The sequence below is a fragment of the Suricata suricatta genome, chromosome 10 (genome assembly GCF_006229205.1).
Source record: "Suricata suricatta isolate VVHF042 chromosome 10, meerkat_22Aug2017_6uvM2_HiC, whole genome shotgun sequence".
NCBI lineage: Eukaryota > Metazoa > Chordata > Mammalia > Carnivora > Herpestidae > Suricata > Suricata suricatta.
Window position 1 is genome coordinate 25,270,758 of NC_043709.1, and position 19,607 is coordinate 25,290,364.

Here is a 19,607-nt window from a genome sequence, read left to right on the forward strand (position 1 = left end):
AATCTGAAGCAGGCTCTGTTCCTAATTCATTATCCTTGTAATTTTTTTTTTCCTGGCTGAATATTCCTTCAAACCAAAAGGCGTTTCACACATACCAGGTATTTGGTTTATGGTTGTGACTCCTAGGAAAGGTCACGAGCTTTGGTAGCCAGGAGTGATGTGAGTTCTTAATACAGAAACAAGACACTTGTAGCATTGCATAGTTCCAAAAATGTGCATACAACTTTGAATCAAGATTTTTGATTTCTTGGTGTGGAAAAATATTGGACCAAAGCTTCTGGATTTTAATTTACATTACAAGTGTAGCTAATAAACTGCGTATTTCGCATTTTTTGAGCAGTTTATCTTATTGACTCAGTAGTAGTGGCATTGTAGGACCTATTTGATTGAAGTTAATAAAGAGTTTTTTGCAGCGCCTGGGTCGCTCAGTCAGGCATCTGTTGGTTTTGGCTCAAGTCATGATCTCACGGATTGTGGGATCAAGCCCTGTGTTTGGCTCTGCGCTGACAGTGCATAACCTGGGGCTTCTCTCTTCCTCAAAATAAGTAAATAAACTTTAAAAATAAATAAGTAAAAACTCTACAGATTAAGCTAATTTTAGTGGTAGCCTTCAACATTTAGAAACTGTGAGACTTTTCTGTAATGGAAATAGGGTATATCAAGCAGTGATGTTTTATAATGTGCACTGGTCTTCTTGAGCATAATATTACTCGAGTATAAATGGGAACAGTTGTTTTTTTAGAACACCCTTAGTGTGTAGACTGTGGAATTCATGCCAACTTCATAATACTCTGTTCTGGAGTAAGAAGCCACCAAATTCATTTTAAAACCAAATTTAATTTACTACCTCTTCTATAACCATTATTTTAAAAATATTATCAATTCAAGATTGGGCAGTTATGGCACAGATCATCTAGACATTTGACTGGTTTTGAAGATTATATTTTATTACTGGTGTGGTTGATGGTCAGAAAATTCATGTTCAAAAAGGTGATGGTATGTAAAGGCCTGAAAAGTTACCTTTTTCATCCAAATCATTTTCCCTAAAATTCGGTAGCTTCATCTCTGTCATTAGCAACATTTTTAAAAATTTGGTTGAACAATATGATATTTTGTACATTTGACCATATTTTACCTATAAAAATGGCAATTTCTTAAGATTCAACCTCATAATTTCTCTATTTCTATTTGAATCCTTCTGTAAAATAAGGCACGCTTTTGGTTTAAATAGTCTTTTAGTTTCAGGATTCATGGGTTGAGGGAGTGGAGGGCAAGTGAAAGTAAAGGTGTCCAAAGATTTTTAATCTTTGATTAATTGGCAAGTAAAACTTTAAAATGAATCAATAGCTAGCAGTGCCAACAGTTATGCATATGATTAAGATATGTTTGTTTATCTTTCTAGATAAATAGAATTTGACGTATGTATTATATACAGATAAATCTTAGAATTTTGAAGTTCTTCCAGTTTAAAATTATATTCTGTGAATAATCTTGTTCTTCAACAGAGTATAACTGTATTAAAGAACAGAAACACTTTTTTTTTCTTTTTAAGAAAAAATGTTCCATTTGAAGAATATACAAGGCTTCAAAAAAGACTAAAGGACATACAGAGAAGACATAATGAATTTCGAAGTTTAATTTTGGTTCCTAACATACCTCCAACAGCATCCATCAATCCTGTTAGTGTTCAGGCGTCAGCCATGGTTCCAGGCATGGACCTGTCGTTTCCTCCTCATATGCAGGTATGAGTGTTTATGTTAGAGAAAAACAGGCACTAACATTTCTGTTAATTGTTACCTTTTTAAATTCAAAGTTTAAAATTCAGATCTTTCTTTACCATAGAAATTTGTGGGAGAAGCTACGTGGATTTGAATCTATTCTGTCCTTTAGTGATGTTGCTAGGAGTAAACTCTACTGAGCAACTGAAAAGAAAAAACTTAATCAATGGGTCTTTGATTCACTCTATTACTACTACTCAGCATTTACTAATACTCTACACTATGATATTGAATCCTAATGAAAAATACTTTGAGGGAAGGGTGTTATGATTCCCAGTTTATCGATGAGGAAGCAGAGTCAGAGGTGAAGTGACTTAATCTAAGGTCATAGTTAATAAGTGACAGAGTTGACTGTCAAATGTAAATCTGATTCCAAATTTGGGGCTTGTTCTAGGGTATCAGGTTCTTGAGATATTGTAGGAATCAAATTGATTGGATGGTTTTCAAAAGATGAATTGTTAATAAGTAATTACATTTTGTAACATTATAAGCACCAACGATTTTAGTCACTGAATTGAATCTCAGCCCAAGTGCTTTATTTATAATGAACTGCTATTGAACTCCAGCCTTGTTAAAAGTTGACAAGTGGGCATGCCTGGGACCTGCATTAGTATTTTTCTAATTCACTCCCTGGTGAGTTTTATACCTAGATAGGAGAACAGACTTTGAGTTTTGCTTAAGGCTAGAGCCTAAGGTGGGAGAGAAGCAAGGTCTAGTTAGTAGTCTGGCCCATGCTGCTGTGTTCTTAGATTGCTGAGATGGTCATCCTTTCCTTGCCAGATGTCCCAGGGCCTGAGTAAAAGAGGCACTGAGGCTATTGCCTAACAGTCCCTTTTCCAGCTATTTTTCTGAGGTTTTTTTTTTTCCCCTTCCATTTTCGGTGCTTTTAAGGAGGAACAGCATCAAAGGGAACTCTCTCTACTTCGCAAAAGACTTGAAGAACTAGAAACAACACAAAGGAAACAACTAGAGGAACTTGGATCTCCTGGGGAATGATGTTCATGGGAAAAAGGCAGATCAAAAGGGATGAAATCAGTGTGACTCAATAAAGCTTGAAGTTTTACCGTATGTGGCATTTAGATACTGTATTACGGTTTGCCAGAACATTTGAATGTGCCTCAAGAAAAGGTACCAGCTCACATGCTACACTGCATCAGTGTCAGGACTTTAGGATTATACTCAGGACAGTGAAACAGTAAAACCCCTCCAGGATGTTTAGAATATTTATTGACAACTCTTTTAAGAATGTTGGGGGGGACGGGAGGAGAATGAATTAGTCAAGCTTTTAAAGTATTTTATTAATTTCACTTGTTGAAATTTTTTTTGGTATTTTACCTGGGATATGCCCATGTTTGATTCCTTCTGTCACTTTGAGATGCTTGGCAGTAACGGGTAGTAGACATTCTGCAGTTTTCTGTATCCAAGAGATCTAGGCCTCATTCTCGAAAAAGGGCAGTTTTAAAGGCAGCCTTAAAAAAAAACAAAACTTCAGGACACCTCGGTGGCTGTCAGTTAAGCATCCAACTCTTGATTTCAGATTAGGTCATGATCTCACTGTTGGGGAGTTCAAGCTCTTCGTCAGGCTCTGTGCTAACAGTGTGGAACCCGCTTGGGATTCTCACTCTCAAAACAAATAAGTGAAAACTTTTAAGATAGAAACTCAAGACACCTAAATATAAAATGCTACCATTCTAAAAGCTGTGTGCACTTAATTAAAGAGCTTAGTTTTCTACATTGTCTTGTGTTTATTTTGACCATACATTGTATATTTAGCAATGTAGAAAAATCTGTTATTTTCTAACTCAAAACCACAAAGTACAAGTAATTAAATTCTATGATTTAATTAATTAGTTGTGTAAAACAAGGGCCATTCATTGTAAAACTTGAACCTAGTCGGGTCCCTTAGAAGTAACATTGCCTCCTGTTTTGGATCTAATCAAATTATTATTGATGTTTTATCTCTGTGCATCCCTAACCTCTCTTTAAGGAAGTCTGCTGGAATAACTTCACATCAACAAGGCGAAGCTCAAATCCTCCAAACTAAGTGGAGTGTTCATTATCCAGAAGTCTTCAGGATCAAAGGTCCAGGTAGATAGTGGAGGAACAGTCCTTAATATCATTTAAAAGAAACTGGATTTAGTTACTACATTGTAGAACTGCTTATTCATATAAGCAGTGGCACCTTATTTCTGAAAGATAATTTCCATGGGCCCACCTAGAATAAAAAAATTTATAACTAGAACATTTGACCGGGGGGGGGGGGGGGAAGAAACAGGCCATCTTTTACATCAAAATGTTTATTTTTGGATATAGACATTTAAAACATTCATCTCCAAGTACAGCTTCAATCAGGTATACAATAAGAAATAGACTTTAAATCCCTAATATGGAAAAGGTAACAGAATTAATTTTTAAATGCTGCTGTAGACACTAGTGTTTGTTAGAAAAAAAAGTTTATAAATGAATTGTTTGCACCAAAAAAATATGCAAAGAAACTTGAAAATAGAAATTGTTTGCCATTTGTTTCTCTGGTTGCTGTTTAATGTAGACCCAGTGACTGATTGTCTTCAGCACACATCTAATTTGGCCATTTACTGTATTTGGCTAATGTGATCCAAAATGTGATCTAGATAGTGCTTTTCACTGGAGGATTGACAAACACGCTACATACATTAGTGAATCTTCACACCACCTCAGTGAGGTAGGTTAGAAATATTATACAGAAATTGAGGCACAAAGAGGTAAGTGACTTGCCCAAAGTTCTCAGCAGTATGGTCCCTGGAAGAGGAGTTAAGGCTCCACATGGAACTCGTGTGCCAGAGAGCTGGACAGGGACACCCTCATGTAGCATTAACTAAATACTTAGATAAAGCTGCAGCTGATCCTTTTCTTAGCATTTCTGTGCCCTAAAGGAGGGGACGTCTTTTGGGCAACTCTCCTACCCTTGGCTCTCAACTGTCCTCCTGTTATTCTCTTATGAATGCCTTCACATCAAGACTGTCGCAGCCTTACACGGGGACCAGACCTCTCACCTTTGTACTTGTAAGTAACCTATTTGGTAGTATTTTTGAGGTGTGTCCATTGGACAGTGGTCAAAAGTGACGGGATTTGGAAGGTACCTTTCAGGGCAGTGACTGCTTATTTGATCAGTTTGTTGAGGGTATCACCTCTTACTCTTGCAAGAATTTCATTTTCGAGACAAATTCACATTTAAATCCTGATATCCTATACAGTGTTGGTAAATAATTTTAAGGACTATATGATCAGTGTTTTATTTGCCACTTGAAAAAAATGTCTTTCCTTAATCTGGGACTTGGAGCACCAAGGGTAAAAGGTGCCACAAGTAAAGCTGAGAGTTGCCAATTGCATTTTTTACTTTTGATTTAATAGAAGGAAAACACAGTGGTATTAAAATTGGTCATGAGCAGCAAAAATTCAGGAATAAAAAATCAGCAATAAAAAGACTACAGTATAACTGGATAGGGAATTCTTTAAAAAGAAAGGCATGAATAAAATGAGTATTTTGAATTCTTTCTCTTGTGAGGAATACTTTCAAAAAGTACATAGTAAGACTAAGATACCAAGTTGTATACTAATATTTTTCAGGCCTTGGGCCTCAAATATATATATAGATTCATATATAATACTCCAGTGTGAACAGCAATTTCATGAAATGTAAAATGTATCTTTTTTTTTTTTTTTTTATCACACACAAGTATTTATAACCACAGGGTTCACCAGAAATCTAAAGCAAGGAGATACTAAGTATAGAAATGTAGGATTAGGGGAGGGACTTACTGTTCTACAGATAGTTTTGATCCAAGATTTTAGACAGAAATAATGATTTTTTTTTACAACAGCCAACATATCCACTATCAAATACATTTAGAATGAAAAAATGAAAAGAAAAGGAACAACATCAGGACAAAGTGAGTGCTGTTGCATTTAAATAAAGCCTCCTCACTCTCCTTGCTTTAGAGCCCCTCAGTGAAGCGGAGGTGAGTCTGATGGGTGCAGTCGGCGACCACTGAAAAACACGAGCCCTTTCAACAATGTTGCAACACTGTCAGTTTTTGGTTTAAAAACACACACACACACACACACACACACACACACACACACTCACGAATGCTAAGTGTACACACTACCAAATTCTGCGGTCAGCTTTTCCAAGAACTACTGGGGAAAGTTTCAATGCTGCAAATCCTCGAGGTTGCCCTAACACCTCCACCTTGTTTCCAAATGACTCATTTCACATTTTCTTTTGATCATTGGCAGTGTCCCCTTTCTGCAGTGTAGTCATAAGTGCTACATAACTGTAGTTTTCAGACAAAACCACTTATTTCATTGTGCTTAAGTGGAGACTGTAGTTACAATACTGACACTTGCTTACTGGCCCTGTATTCTCTGTAAACAAGGAGGCTGTTTGCAACAACCACTTCAACTCTATTTACAGAAAGGTTCCCACAGCATATGCACAGGCACAAGGTTGGTATGCTTTCTAAAAGCTGTGCATGTGCCCTGGTCTCTAAAAGACAGTGCTCAAAGTGGAACCTGTGTGCAAACTTTAAAGATTAACGACACAGAGTAGCTCAAGTAGCCATTTTGCTCCCAAGTCGTCTGAAGAGTTTTGCCAGATTAAGCCAGTCCCCAGAGTGCTTACATCCACTTGCATTTCTTCTTTTCATCAAATAAGACTTTTACATGCAAGAGTTGTTTCTGAGCTTCTTCCAGCCCTCGTTCTCTTTCTAGTTTATTTAGAATCTGTTGACAATTAGAACAGTTATTTTAGATATTGTGGTTTTAGCAGTACAATTCATTTGTTTTTTTTTTTTTTTTGCATTCCTGATGCTGTGAGTGGTAAAATCTGTATGAAACAGATGCCAACATTTTCTTTGATCATTTACATACTCACTTTGCAAGTTGTTTTGCTAAGTCATTATCACAGGATCAACAACACTTTGGCTTAAAATAGAGGCTAGCAAGAAATAACAACTATTTGCTTACAAATATGGGCCCAGACTTCGCAGGCCCTGATTTATGCATTATGTCACAGCCATTCCAAGCACAGCAAGCATTCTGGGCAGCCAACATGCAGGCACGTATTTCTTCTTAAGTGCAGCAGGCAGGGGCATCCTGGTCAGAGTTGAGTATTTCCCTCCCCTCCCCTCCTGGGCAGTGTAGTGCCTCCTTTCCCCCCACCCCTCCCCAATGCTTCCCTTCTAACCCCTGGCCCCTGGAAAGAGGGATGCTTATCATGTTTAAGGAACTCATTGCCTCTACCCTACCTTAGCGCTTCACTTGATCTTCAAGTAGCAAATGGAATTGGTGAGCTATTCTCACCATTGACATGGATAGCCTGTCCCAGCATGACTGAGTGGGGGGGAATCAGGGAAGGGGGAATTAACATATATTTGGAAACAGCGCATCTGATGACTGTGTCTGTGTGAATTCCCAAAGAAAAAAATCCAGATTAAGGAGAATTAATCATAAAGGAGAATGGTTTATTGAAATAGTTGCTTAAGTAAGAAATATGTTATACTTTCATATACCTATTGAATACAGAATCTAGGCAATTTAACAAGCTTAGCTTTCATTTTAGCAGATTACAATCAAGCATAAGCTGGCCCTATTTAACAGGACCACTACTTACTCATCAGAGTTATCTTGAGTCAGTGTGGCTATCGACCCCGTTAACTCAAATGTAAACTCAGGCTGGTCCAAAAGTGGGCAGCATGATAAGACTGTAAGAGGGGCAGCCACATGCAGGGTCTGGCTGGGTGCCAGGGTCCCCCATCTCAGACAGGCTTCCTGGCTTCCCTTTCTGGCTGTTAGGGATGCCAGAGCTGTCCTGAGACCTGTAGAATGCTTTACAACCAACTTGTGGTGACTGATTCACATCAACTTTTTTAAATGTTATTTAAAATCTTACCTCATCAAAATACTTTACGATGTATTTGTAAATTTCTGTCAAGGCCACTTCTTCATTAAATTCATTTTCATGTTTCTTAAAGAAAGAAAGTCTTTTTGAGAGATTCTGAAATGAATTTTCAAAAAAGAAGTAACAAATATTATCTTATTTTTTATACTTTTTTTACTTTCTAGCAATACCTTAGATTCCTGAGTTAAGAATTCTTCCATTTCTGAAGATGACAATGGAGGCAAATCCCTGATTGCTTTGTAATAAGATTTTACTTCCTCTTTGTAGGTTGGGATATCCTTGGCATAGAGAAGTTTATTAGTTGGTGCTTCCTGGGTGGGGGGAAAAAAGCAAAAATAAGCATTCATGGCTAAAAGTAAAAAGCTATGGGGAATTTATAATAGTACCAACGTAGCTGAACCTCCACCACTATCATTACCTCCTAGTAACAAAGCGTTTTCATGCAGTGGGCCTTCATAAATGTTGATTGAATGACTGACTGCTATCCAGATAGTTCTGGTGAGTCACTGTTATTTTCAGGCAGATTAAATGCTAATATATTCTGCCTTGCTCTCATAAAAGAACTAAAATTATTATTTTTGCATGATTTTGAGTTACTGTAACAATGGAACTTATTTCAGTCATAGTTCATTACTAATGGTCGTAAAAAGCCTGAATTAAAACATTTGCTCTCATCTTCACCCACCAGTGAATTTTGGCATTTATAAAAGACTTGATTGTAGTTCTGATTGAGCCCTTTATGTAACATGAAAGTGGTAAGTAGTTGGCGATGGTGGATTTTTCTGCGTGTCCCTTTTATTGGATGATAAAGATCTTCCAGCATTCTCAAGGAAGTATATGGTCATTAGTGTTGGGTGTTCTGATGTCTGACTTCACAAAAGTTCCCTGTCAGTTTGAATGTTTTTATGTAATAGTTATAATATTAAAAATTAAGGGAAATTTAAAAATTCCTACTCAGGGAAGATAGCTGAGTTAATGATAGGACTAATGTCCCAGTACATTTTCAGATGTATTGAGGCCATGAATAGCCATATCAATGGTAGAATCGTGTTGAGGGATGCCTACACGGAGATATTATGGAGATTTTTTTGCACTTATCAAGTTTAAGTAGAGCCCACAAATCCTGTGAACATTCATTCAATAAAATATATTTAGCTAGACAGTGTGGCATGCATTGAATGTAAAAAGCAAAGAAGACCTGCCCTTATGAAGCTTCTAATTTAGTTGGGAGGACAGACTTACACAGTGCTATGGTAATTAGTAGCAGGGTGTAAAGAAAAGCACTGTGGAGTTGGACAAATCAGGGATCATAACCAAGTCTTGTGTCCTCTCAGAACTGACGTTCTGACTTCCTCGTCTATAAAGTGAGATAACAGTAGCTATTGTGATGATTATTATGTTTTTGGTGTAGTTCAGCTAATCAGTTAACCATTTTTAACTACGAATCAATTAAGCATTTTAGTGTCTTTCAGTGTGCTTTGTTGGATTGGTCAGATGAAGAAGGGGAATGGGAAATGTGTCTGGAAGGTTCACAAAGTAGGTATAGTTAGACTGATTGTAGTCTCCTACAGTTTCTGGTACACATTAGGAAGTCAAGTTTGTTGAAGGAATGAATTTAAGTAGGGTGTTACTAGACAGAGAAGTAATGAGACAAAGAGATATGAAAACAAGGGCATGGTAAGTTTGGGAAAGGTAAAAGCTGTAGCATAAAAGGCATATGGAATCTGCAAGAAAATGAGGCCAGAAAAGATAACTGAAGCCCAATTAGGAACAGCCATGTGGTACTGTAAAGATTTTACCTGGCAGGTAAAGGGAAGTTTTTAGAATTTCTAAGCAGGACACAGACAAGATCAGATTTATGTTTTAGAAAGATAACCTGAGACACAGTGAAAACAAGAGGTGGAGGATGGGGCAGCATATGGGGGGGGAGGGGATGGGTCAGACAAATGACATGTTGCAAATGGCAGTGGGTAGTAACCAATTAGGGTGAGGGAGGAAGAAGAAGGAGTTGAAGGTCATGTGAAGGATTTTACCTTGAGAGACAAGGCAATGCTAGGAAGACAAAAGTAAAGACAGGTTGGTCTTGCAGAAATAGTGGTGAGGGTGTGTTTAGATTCAGACTAGGAGGCTGAGGCACCTGTGAAACATCAATCACATTTTGCCCCGGCACCCTCTCAAAATCTGTGTGCCAGAGAGACTGCTCTGCTCTGAAAGACTTCTTGAAACCCATTAGATACAGATATTGCTCAGTTTAATACATCTGGAGTGCCTGAATAAGACCAAAACATCTCTTTCAAAGTTTGCTCTGTATTTTTATCTTTCTTTGCTTTGCTGAGGCTTTTGCTCAGCAAATAAAAACCATGGGAAAAACAATATTGATGTTTTGCTTATGAATTGACAAACTGGTGGTGGTAGAAGTCTCAGGCAAGAGTTTCTTCCCATGAGCAGTTTGTTATATTCAAATAGACTCAGGTGTACAGCTGACCCTGGAACAACACGGTTTTGAACTATGTGGGTCAGCTACTACTGCATGTGGAGTTTTTTCAATATAGTGCAGTACTGTAAATACTCTTATGATTTCCCTATTTTATAGTAAGAATACAGTGTGTCACACACATTACATATACAAAATACATGTTAATCAACTTTCTGTTAGTAGTAAGGCTTCCAGTCTTGGGTAAGTCCAAAAGTTACAGGTACTTTTCAATTACATGGAGGGTTAGCACCCATAATCCCCCATTATTCAAGGTTCAGCTGTATTCAGATGGGATTAGTTTAGCTAAGCAAATTTCAGTCATTTCACTTTGGGTTTATAGTTTAGTAGTGTCTGTAGAATGTTTTTCTAGGAAACAGTTTATAATTTGTGGTAAAGGTATTTACAGGCACAGTTTAGCAGTCAAATAGTCTATTTTGGTTTTCAGTGACTACCATGGACTTTTTCTTTTTAGCTGCTATGGGTCAGACCAAATGTTTATTATTTGGATGTTTATAAGAAACAATGTTTTAGACTCACAGGATTACATGTTAAGAAATACTAAAGCCAGGCCTTACCTTCCCAAGTTGCTGCTCTGTGAGAGAAAACGCATCCATGAAGGCCTGGGCAATCACAGATAAGCAGCCGTCTATGTGTGGTGTCTTCTTAATGTCAAAGACAAACTGAGGGTTCTTCAGGATGTTCACCCAGAAGCGAAGAGGAAGGCTGTTCGAGAGAGAAATCTCTTTTCAAATACAGCCCTTCGTAGGAGGCGGATGCTCTGTTTATCACAGTTTGTAAACGGGTGTTTTTGCCCTTGTTATTGAAGTATGCAAGTCTGCTTTGCCAAATATACCAAGCAACAGATGGCAGCGTCACTCAGAACAAGAGAGGGTTAAACTGACAAGCGCTGCTGTAGGGAAGACTAGAACGGGAGAAATCCAAAGGTGGCCATTGACAAGACAAGAATTTTCTCCAGATGGTTCTAGATTAGATCAGGCAATGGTTACCCATGAAAACATTTCATCACATCTCTGGAACCTGACTTCTTCTCACCCCCTCTAAGTGCTACACCTTGGCCTCAGCCACCAGGGTTATTAGCCCCCTGCTCCCCAGTCTTAACACAGAGTCAGATCAGGTCTCTCCTCTGCTCAGAACCTTCTGTGCTCTCCATCCCCCTGGGGATAAAGCCTGGGCCCTCATCTTTTACTTTACACCTTACTCATTCTGGCCCCTCCGTTGGCCTCTTGGCTGGTCTTCACACATACCAGGCAAGTCTGCATCTCGGGACTTTTGCTTTTGTTGCCCATCTTCCAAAAACTGTCTTCAGCCATTCTCAAGATTTATGCACTCACCTCTTTTAAGACCTGACTCAAATGTCATCCCCATGAGGCCTTCTCTGACCACTGTCTTGTTGCTCTCTATCCTTCTTTCTCACTTTGTCCACTGTACTAATCTTTTAATATACTACAGTTAACCTATTTATCATTTCTTCCACCCATTAGAATGAAAGCTCTGTGAGAACATGGATTTTTGTTCAGTTTACTGTTACATCTCCAGCATCTAACATTGCTTGGCATATAGTAGGTGCTCAAATATTCGAATATGAACCTAGGAATCATTCAGAGTCTTTCCGTTATCTCAACTCTGGCCTAGCAAATTACCTTCATCATAAGGATGCTGGGCCTCTCCAAAGCTCTGCTGTCCTGACTACCTGTCCCCTGCTCACATGCCACTGTCGTCACAGCGAGACGGGAGCCTGCAGCAGCGGCACCTGGATTGAGAGGCTAGAGCACCAGGATGGGCGTGAGCCAAGGTGGGTGCTGGGACAGCCCTGGATTCAGTGGGAGAAGAGGAGACCTAGAGCTCTGGCGCTTCAGCTTTTAATACTTCCTTAAAATGGTCTGCCAGCCCTCAGTGTTCGGGAGGGCTTGCGATTGGGTCAGAAAGTTGTCATGTCTTCACACCGAGCATTTCAAATAGAGGTAACAAGCTGTTTCTTACTGAGAAGAAATACAGAACAAATCTGGATGCCTTGCCTCAGCTTAAGAAAATGTTAGAAAGAAATAAAATAGTCCTTTGGCTAATTCTCATGATATCTAAGTAGTGCACTTGCTCAGATAAAAGCAGAAATGTCTGTGTAGAATCAGAATATAGAAAGGTTGGTATCTGCAAAGTGATTAAGTATCCTCTGATTGAAAATTGTATAATAAAACCACAAAATACTAATTGCTCATCTTTTGCTTGTCAAGCCAAATTTAACCTTCCTCACAAGGTCTTTTTCATGCGTTAAAGATAATAAAGTTTGTTTATTTTATCCAAAAGAATAGGATCTCCGTGTAGAATGGCTTTTGTTTTTTGTTTAAAAATAGTAACAGAGGAAGAATCTGCTTTGACCTGGAGGCTTACCAAGCCACAAGATTCTGATCTAGGGAGAATGACTCCTTCTGTAACTATCCATGCCCTCCTTTTGGTTAAGATTCTGCCCCAGATTCTTGCAATCCGTAATCACATACTATTTGTTCCCACCTGTTTGTTTTCCAAATATGTACAACATCAGGATCTGTGATTTTCTTGTTTTCAGCCTGGGCATCCAAAAAGTCAAAAAAGTATTTTATAGCAAATGGGGCTCTGCTGTTGGGTAAACTCCAAATGCTTCTAAAAAGTTTTTCAAGCACAGAATGAATTGCCACCTGAAAGAGAACATCATTGGGAGATTACAAAAAAAAAAAAAAATAGGGTAGCAGTTTTGAACATAATGGAAAAGGAAATGCCAGTTCAGAGAAAATGATATACAAAACAGAAAAAACAACCTGAAGAGAAAATATGTAACATTATCTAATGAGGCCAACACTCAGTATGGGTCAAGGTTCCTGAAAATCCATGCCCAGGTTTAGATTTGGTTCATCAGCTTCTTGCTGATAACAACATTGTTTACTCAACAAAGAGGGTATTATAGAAATCTCTAGCAGTTGAAATGTCAGTTGTAGGGCTATGGGCATAGACCAATAAGCCAGGGATGTTTAGCTTTGATTAGTTATGTTCAGCCTGGAAAAACTCAGTGTTGCTCAGTTCCCAGAATTTTTTCTGTTGCATATATTTCCATCATAGGTTTTTATTCTTTAATTTCCAAATCCTCTGTTTTACAAAAGACAAATAGAGCTCTGTGGGACAGATGAAAAAATCAAGAGGCTCTGGCTGTCCTTTACCCACTAACTAAATTTACTGAGCTCTAAGCATACTTTCTGCTATAATCTGAAGAAGCATGCACAGCAGGAGACCAGGGCCAGGTGTAGACAATAGCATTTTTATAGCTAAGTCATTTCAGGGGGGAAAAAAAGGATCACCAGACTTCTGTTAATCTCACTAAAAGCCAGATAAAGTAAAATTTGCTTGTGATTTGGTATTCCACCAGCTTTCACCTCTGACACCTTTATATATGAACAGAATTCTTTAAAATGGGAGGAAAAAAAGATTTACTAGGTTTATCGTCACTGACCCCACCCTTCATTTTAGTTACAATTCAAAGGAAGTTTTATTGTTCCTCTATTATAACAAACAAATAAAAATGAATAATTATACCCTCAACCTAAAAAGTAACAATAGTGAAATGTTGGGTAAAGGACTGGGAACAATATTAAATCCCTGATTGAAAATACTACCGTCAAAATTTGTAAAGTGCTGTTATCTTTACAGTTTCTAAAAGAAGAGGAGGAGGGTGGGAAGTGTTTACATTTTGCTTTGCTAGAAGGCACAGGGGATTTGTAACATTTTCACACTTCAGTGGAAATTAAGTCAAACACATCATACACCCCCAAGGTAGCCATAAAAGCACTCCCAGAACAGTAAGTGTACCTTGGTGGACAGCAGCTTTGTCAGATACATTTCTTTTACTTTGAACTTGTGCTTCCCTCGATGTCTCTTTCCTTGCACATCTTGGAATGCTTCCGAATCTGGTAAAATCTAAAGGGAAGACAGACTAGAAGCGTTACCCAAGGAGACTGTTCATGCTGCAGAAGGCATCCAATTCAGCAGTAAGCGCAAGAAAGACTGAACTCACCAAATGGCAGTGGTCTTCTGAGTATTCCACATCTGAATGCCATAGAAAGGGAGAGAAAACAGTCTATTAAAAAAACAACCACGGGCTAATTGGCCTTCTCATAAAATGCCCCGTTTGTGCTATAAACAGAAGAGGTTACTTGAGCTCTTCTTCACAGCTACATTTTTTTTACCCTGTTGCATCTTAAGATCTTAACAACATGAAGACAGAATAGGCCAGGGAGTAGGAAGCAGGTTCCCTATTCCTGACAATATTAAAACAGGCTGAATGATCCCTCGTTGGGGGTGGGGTAGGAGAGGTTCAAGCCCCACTCAGGAACAAATGTGCCTGGGGGTACCTACTGAGTGCCAGGGGCTCCTAGGAAAAAGGCAGTGATTAATACAGCCTAGTTCCCCACCAATGGAATTTACATCCTAGCCAATGAGAGACTTCATATTACTAATTACACAATTATTTCACTATAAGTATGATAAGGCTTGTGAAGAAGTATATGCTAAAAAAGTAACTGACAAGGCCCCTCCCTACTCTGGGAGGTTTTTCAGAGTAAGGGCTGTTGGAGCTGAATCTAAATGAATGACTAGGCAAATGGAAGAAGGGGACTGGGTGCAGAACCCTAAGGCAAGAGGAATGTGACCTCTCCTGGGATCTGAAAGAAGGGAGTTGGAGTTTATAGAGCAAGTGTGAGTGACACGGGGTGAGGACAGTCCCGAAAGAAATCTGGTAGCAAAGGCAGTGGTAAATGGAAGAGAGGGATTAAGGGACCAGGGTTTTTGTTTTGAAGATGAGGGAGACTAGAATACCTTGAAACAGAAAAACCAGTTAAGTGGGGAGGTATAGAAAATATTAGGTGAGAGAAGATTAACTGTGGCATAAGAATGCTTGGAAGGTTGGAAATGATGACACTGAAGACACAGGTGAGAGACTGGCCTTAGATAGAAGGAAGGAAATCCTGGACTGGGGGGGGCGGGGGGAGGAGACGGGGGAGCACAGGAAGAAATGAGCAGACACAGGTAGGGTGGTAGGTTTGGTCCTAGATGTTGATGGAGTTCTGCTTCCTATTTTACCTGTGATGTACAGGATCAAATCTGCTGCTGTTAGAACCATGTAGGTCAGAGCTTTGAGGAGAGAAGGTAGAATTCTGGAGAACACAGTGAGTAACTAGAGAAATTTAGTGGGTGTGGGCTGCATTAAGGGTCCTGGTCATGTTGGGCACCATGAATTTGTAGTGGCTCCAACTATGCCGTTGTGTACTTCCTCCAGTGGCTGCCTGGACACAAGTTTAGGAAAGGCTAGTATTGGGTTCATCCAGGGCTGGATGTGGCAGAGAGGGTAGTAAACAGGCAGGAGGAGATGAACAGATAGCAGGAGAGTGGTCAAAATAATGCCTCTCAGCTGAACTGGACAGGGAAGAAACAGGCATTGACTGCCTTGAGGGCCCATGAAGAGATCCAAATGTGAGATTCCCCAATTTTCGAAGCTTAAAATACAAAGTTCTCCTGTTTTTTATAACACAAGTACACCAATACCCTTATGCCAGAATGGCAGCCTCCCTTGGCAAGATGGCTTCTCTTACAATAGCCAGATGTAATGATGGACTGTGAGGGTCCCCAAAGGGGTGTCCCACAACCCGGCAATTTAACCTATTTAATTGGGGGCCCTGCATTCTCTGTTTGCGCTCACCATGTATTGGGACCTATGAGGCCACTCCCAGTATTGAATCTAGGAAATCAAGAAGCCTCCCCTCCAAAAATGCTATTGGTGAGGCCCAGAAACTTTCCTAGGGCTGGGGACTGATTGATTGTCTTGGCTGGGGTATCATTTCTCTGGAGACAAACTTAGACTGACATTTAGGGAATTCCTCAAGGCACTGTCACGTCTTCCTTTCCTGAGGCTACAGGGATGTGGGTAGAGAGTTTAGAGACTGGCCCACTGACTTTCCCATGAAAGCTACCCGTTTAGTTAGTCTCAATCCACTTCCTGGGAATTCTGCAGCTGCTATCACAAGAGATTTGGATTTGTAAGTGGATTATCTTGTTTGTTCAGTGCTTGCAGGGTTGTGTGATTATCTACAAGCTTCCCTCCCAGTTTGCCAGAGGGGTCTGCTCTGTTAGGCCCCATCCTACTGAGGAGTTGGAACAGAGTGAGGAAGGCTGAGATTCTGCCCTGAGTCATGGGGGTGTCAAGAGGCAGCAACTTCCTTTTTGCCGGGCAGTCCGGCCAACTGCTGTTTACTGTTTCCTGTCCTCCTCCTTGCCAGGCTCACGTTCTTAGGAATTGAAGCCGATCAAAATGGCTTTTCTCCAATTTCAGAGAATTACACAGAAACAATCTCACCTTTGTGACAATACATCTGAAAGAGGCAAAAAGCAATACTTTATATAAAAGTGGGTGAGAACAAAAGGTTGGCATTATATTGGTTACCTGTAGTAAAATTTGCTATCTTCTTAAAGACTTTTATAGTGGATCCATTTGATATCTGAAAGCAAAGATAAAAAATATATGAGTTTTCAAAATTTAATATATTTCTCAACTTCATCCAGGAATTAGATGGTTGGATGGATCTTGCATTCTCTCATTTATTAAATATTTATCAAGAATTTCTACATTCTGGGCACTGTTCTGGAAGTTGGAGCGATAATGGTGATCAAGACACTGTCTCTGCCTTCAAGGAGCTCACAGTCCTCTGAAGGACACAGACAAGGCGGTGAGATGCAGTGAGGCTGGGAGAGGCGGGCAAGACACCTTAGGGCTAATGGGAGGTGGGCCAGGCCTGCGGAGGGGAAGACAAGGGTGTGTTAGGAGGTATCCCCCCTGCCCAGAGGTCAAGAGAGGCTTGGCCACTACATTTTTGAGGTTCCTACTATATTAAGAAATGCTGAAACAGGTGTTCAAAACTGTGTTAGCTAAAGCTGGTGTTTTTCATATAGAGCAGTTTCATATCCAGATATATATCCAACAGAAATAAGTGCGTATCCTGATAGCAAACTATATGTAATTGCCCCATACTGCAAACAAACATCATCAGTGAATAAATAATTTGGGGCATGTCCATAAAACAGAATATAAAGCAATGAAAATGAGCAAATTACTGCTACACACTGCATGGGCAAACCTCACAGTGGTAATGTTGTGTAAAGAAGCCCAACACAAAGGAATGAATTCTATGTGATTCCATTCACATAAAGCTAAAGACCACAAAAACAGTCAAACTATGATGTTAGATGTTTGGACAAGAGAGTGGGGTGACTGGGAGAGTCTAGAAGGGGGCTTCTGAGGTGCACATAATGTTCTCTTTTTTGACTGGAGTGGTAGTTACAGGGTGCACTCACTTTGTGATAATTCAGCCGGTAGGACACATGATTTGTTCTCTTTTCTGCAGGAATATCATTTTTTTAAAAAAGCTTGCAAAATCATAAAAATTGCATATATTTTTAAATAAATACTTTAAAATGTAATTATAACTTATAGGAAAGCACTTCACATTCACTAATATTAAGTGTACAGCTCAGTGAATATTCAAGTGTATACCTGTGTAACCACTGCCCACATCGAGAGATTAACTTAGATCTTCAGCTCCTCTGAAGTACCCGTTATCCCTTCCCAGTCAATAGCCTCAGCCAGAGATCGTTACTGTTCTGACTTCCATCTGTGCCTGAACATCACATAAGTGGAATGATGCAGCACCGCTGACCCTGGAACAACATGGGGGCTGGGGTGCCCACCCCCTGCACAGTTGGACCTCCACATACAACATTTGATTGCCCCAAAACTTAACTGCCTACTGTTGAAAGGAAACTTTACCAATAAGTCAATTAATACATATTTTATGTCATATATATTATATACTGTATTCTTATAAGGCTACAGAAAAAATATTAGGAAAATCATAAGGTACGCTGACCGTACCATACTGTACTTACTGAAAAATATCTGCATATATGTGGACCTGCAACGTTCAAACCTGCATTGTTCAAGGGTCAGTGCGTGTGTGTACACATACATACTTGTAGGTCTGGCTTCTTGGGGTCAACATAAGGTCTGTGATGTTTATTCACACTGTCGAAGCTATAAAGCAGTTCAGTCCTTTTAAAATTACTTTGTTACTGTATTGTATGAATATGCTACAAAAAAATTGCCACACACTAAAGATAGAAGTATTGACATGCTACAACATGAGCCTCAGAAACATTAGGCTAAGTGAAAAGCCAGTCACAAAAGACCACATGTTGTATGATCCCATTTAGATAAAATGTCCAGAACAGATTTATACACACGGAAAGTAGATTACTAGCTGCCTAGAGCAGGGGTCAGAAGAATGGGGAGTGACTGCTAATGAATTCAAGGTTTCTTTTGGGGGTGATGAAAATGTCCTAAAATTAGACTGTGGTGATGATTATGCAACTCTGCAAACACACCAAAAACCATTGAATTGTGCATTTTAAAAGGTGACCTTTATGGTATATAAATTATATCTCAATAGAGCTGCTAAAAAATTGCCACAGATTTTAAGTGTACCCAGGTTGACAAATAAATGCTTTTACCACACTGACACACTATCGCCAGGCCCATGCACACCCTCATTTGTCAATAAAGTCAAGAGTTCTCACCGGAGGCCCTTTGGGACTATGGAAGCCAAGGCCAGATGGCCCTCCAATCAGCCCTGCCCTACAACCCGTCAGGCCGAGGGGATTAGATGCTAAGAAGCAGAGTGCAGGCCTCACTTCTTGTGAGGAATGGATTGTTCTGAGGGGCTAGTCCACAAAAATGTAAGACGAAGGAGCCTCTTCAAGAGAGAGGCAGGTCAGGGATATGCAATTCCTCGCCTTCCTTCTGGGACCCTGGAGGAGGATTAACCCTTGCCGGTCGGAACATTGTCAGCTGAGGGCCTTTTCCTTCCACTCTGAAGTCCTCAGTGTGGTCTGAATTCTACTTTGGACTTGGCTTTCCCCCATTTGGAAAAAAGTAGAAACCTAGAGTTTCTCTTCTGGCCTGCTGCGCATTGGTTATCAGAGTATACAAACCTGCTTAGCAAGCAAGCACTAAAGGATTAAAGGCTAGTCTTCAGGTTGCACCCACAGGGGAGGGAGCGCAGAGGAGAGCCAGCCCAGCAGATGCCCGGGGCCCAGCCGCCCAGCCAGCTGTGCCTAGCCAGCTGCTAGGTTTAGGCCAGAGCCCTGCAACTGCGGGTGTTCCCAACACCTTGCAGGGAGGGGGAGTGCGGGTGGAGCTGACTGGGCCGCGAGGTCTCGGATGGGCGTCTCCAGCGTGGACTCTTACTGAATTCCTCGGCTCTGCTGTTCTTACCAGACATCCTCTTCTTTCCCCTTGAGCCATTCATTGTTTTCTGGCTGGTTT

General features: G+C 39.9%; 2 protein-coding genes across 3 annotated transcripts in view; one reads left to right on the forward strand and one right to left on the reverse strand.

Moving 5' to 3' along the window:
* CEP83 (centrosomal protein 83) overlaps positions 1 to 2,846 on the forward strand; it is a 132,216-nt gene extending 129,370 nt beyond the window's left edge. The window contains exons 15-16 of one of the 2 annotated variants that reach the window (XM_029954907.1): positions 1,553 to 1,742; positions 2,670 to 2,846. In XM_029954907.1, coding sequence (XP_029810767.1) covers positions 1,553 to 1,742; positions 2,670 to 2,774 — 295 coding nt within the window. In that variant the 3' untranslated portion in view covers positions 2,775 to 2,846. Of the gene's footprint in view, positions 1 to 1,552; positions 1,743 to 2,669 lie in introns of those variants that run through there. The other variant, XM_029954909.1, reaches the window with a different exon arrangement.
* A 1,213-nt stretch (positions 2,847 to 4,059) lies between these two features.
* Positions 4,060 to 19,607, reverse strand: part of PLXNC1 (plexin C1) — a gene marked incomplete at its 5' end in the record, with an annotated part of 144,424 nt that continues 128,876 nt past the window's right edge. The window contains 9 exons of the mRNA XM_029955443.1: positions 4,060 to 5,805; positions 6,442 to 6,542; positions 7,711 to 7,785; positions 7,890 to 8,030; positions 10,771 to 10,918; positions 12,722 to 12,885; positions 14,048 to 14,155; positions 14,253 to 14,284; positions 16,674 to 16,728. Coding sequence (XP_029811303.1) covers positions 5,763 to 5,805; positions 6,442 to 6,542; positions 7,711 to 7,785; positions 7,890 to 8,030; positions 10,771 to 10,918; positions 12,722 to 12,885; positions 14,048 to 14,155; positions 14,253 to 14,284; positions 16,674 to 16,728 — 867 coding nt within the window. The remainder of the gene's footprint in view (positions 5,806 to 6,441; positions 6,543 to 7,710; positions 7,786 to 7,889; positions 8,031 to 10,770; positions 10,919 to 12,721; positions 12,886 to 14,047; positions 14,156 to 14,252; positions 14,285 to 16,673; positions 16,729 to 19,607) is intronic.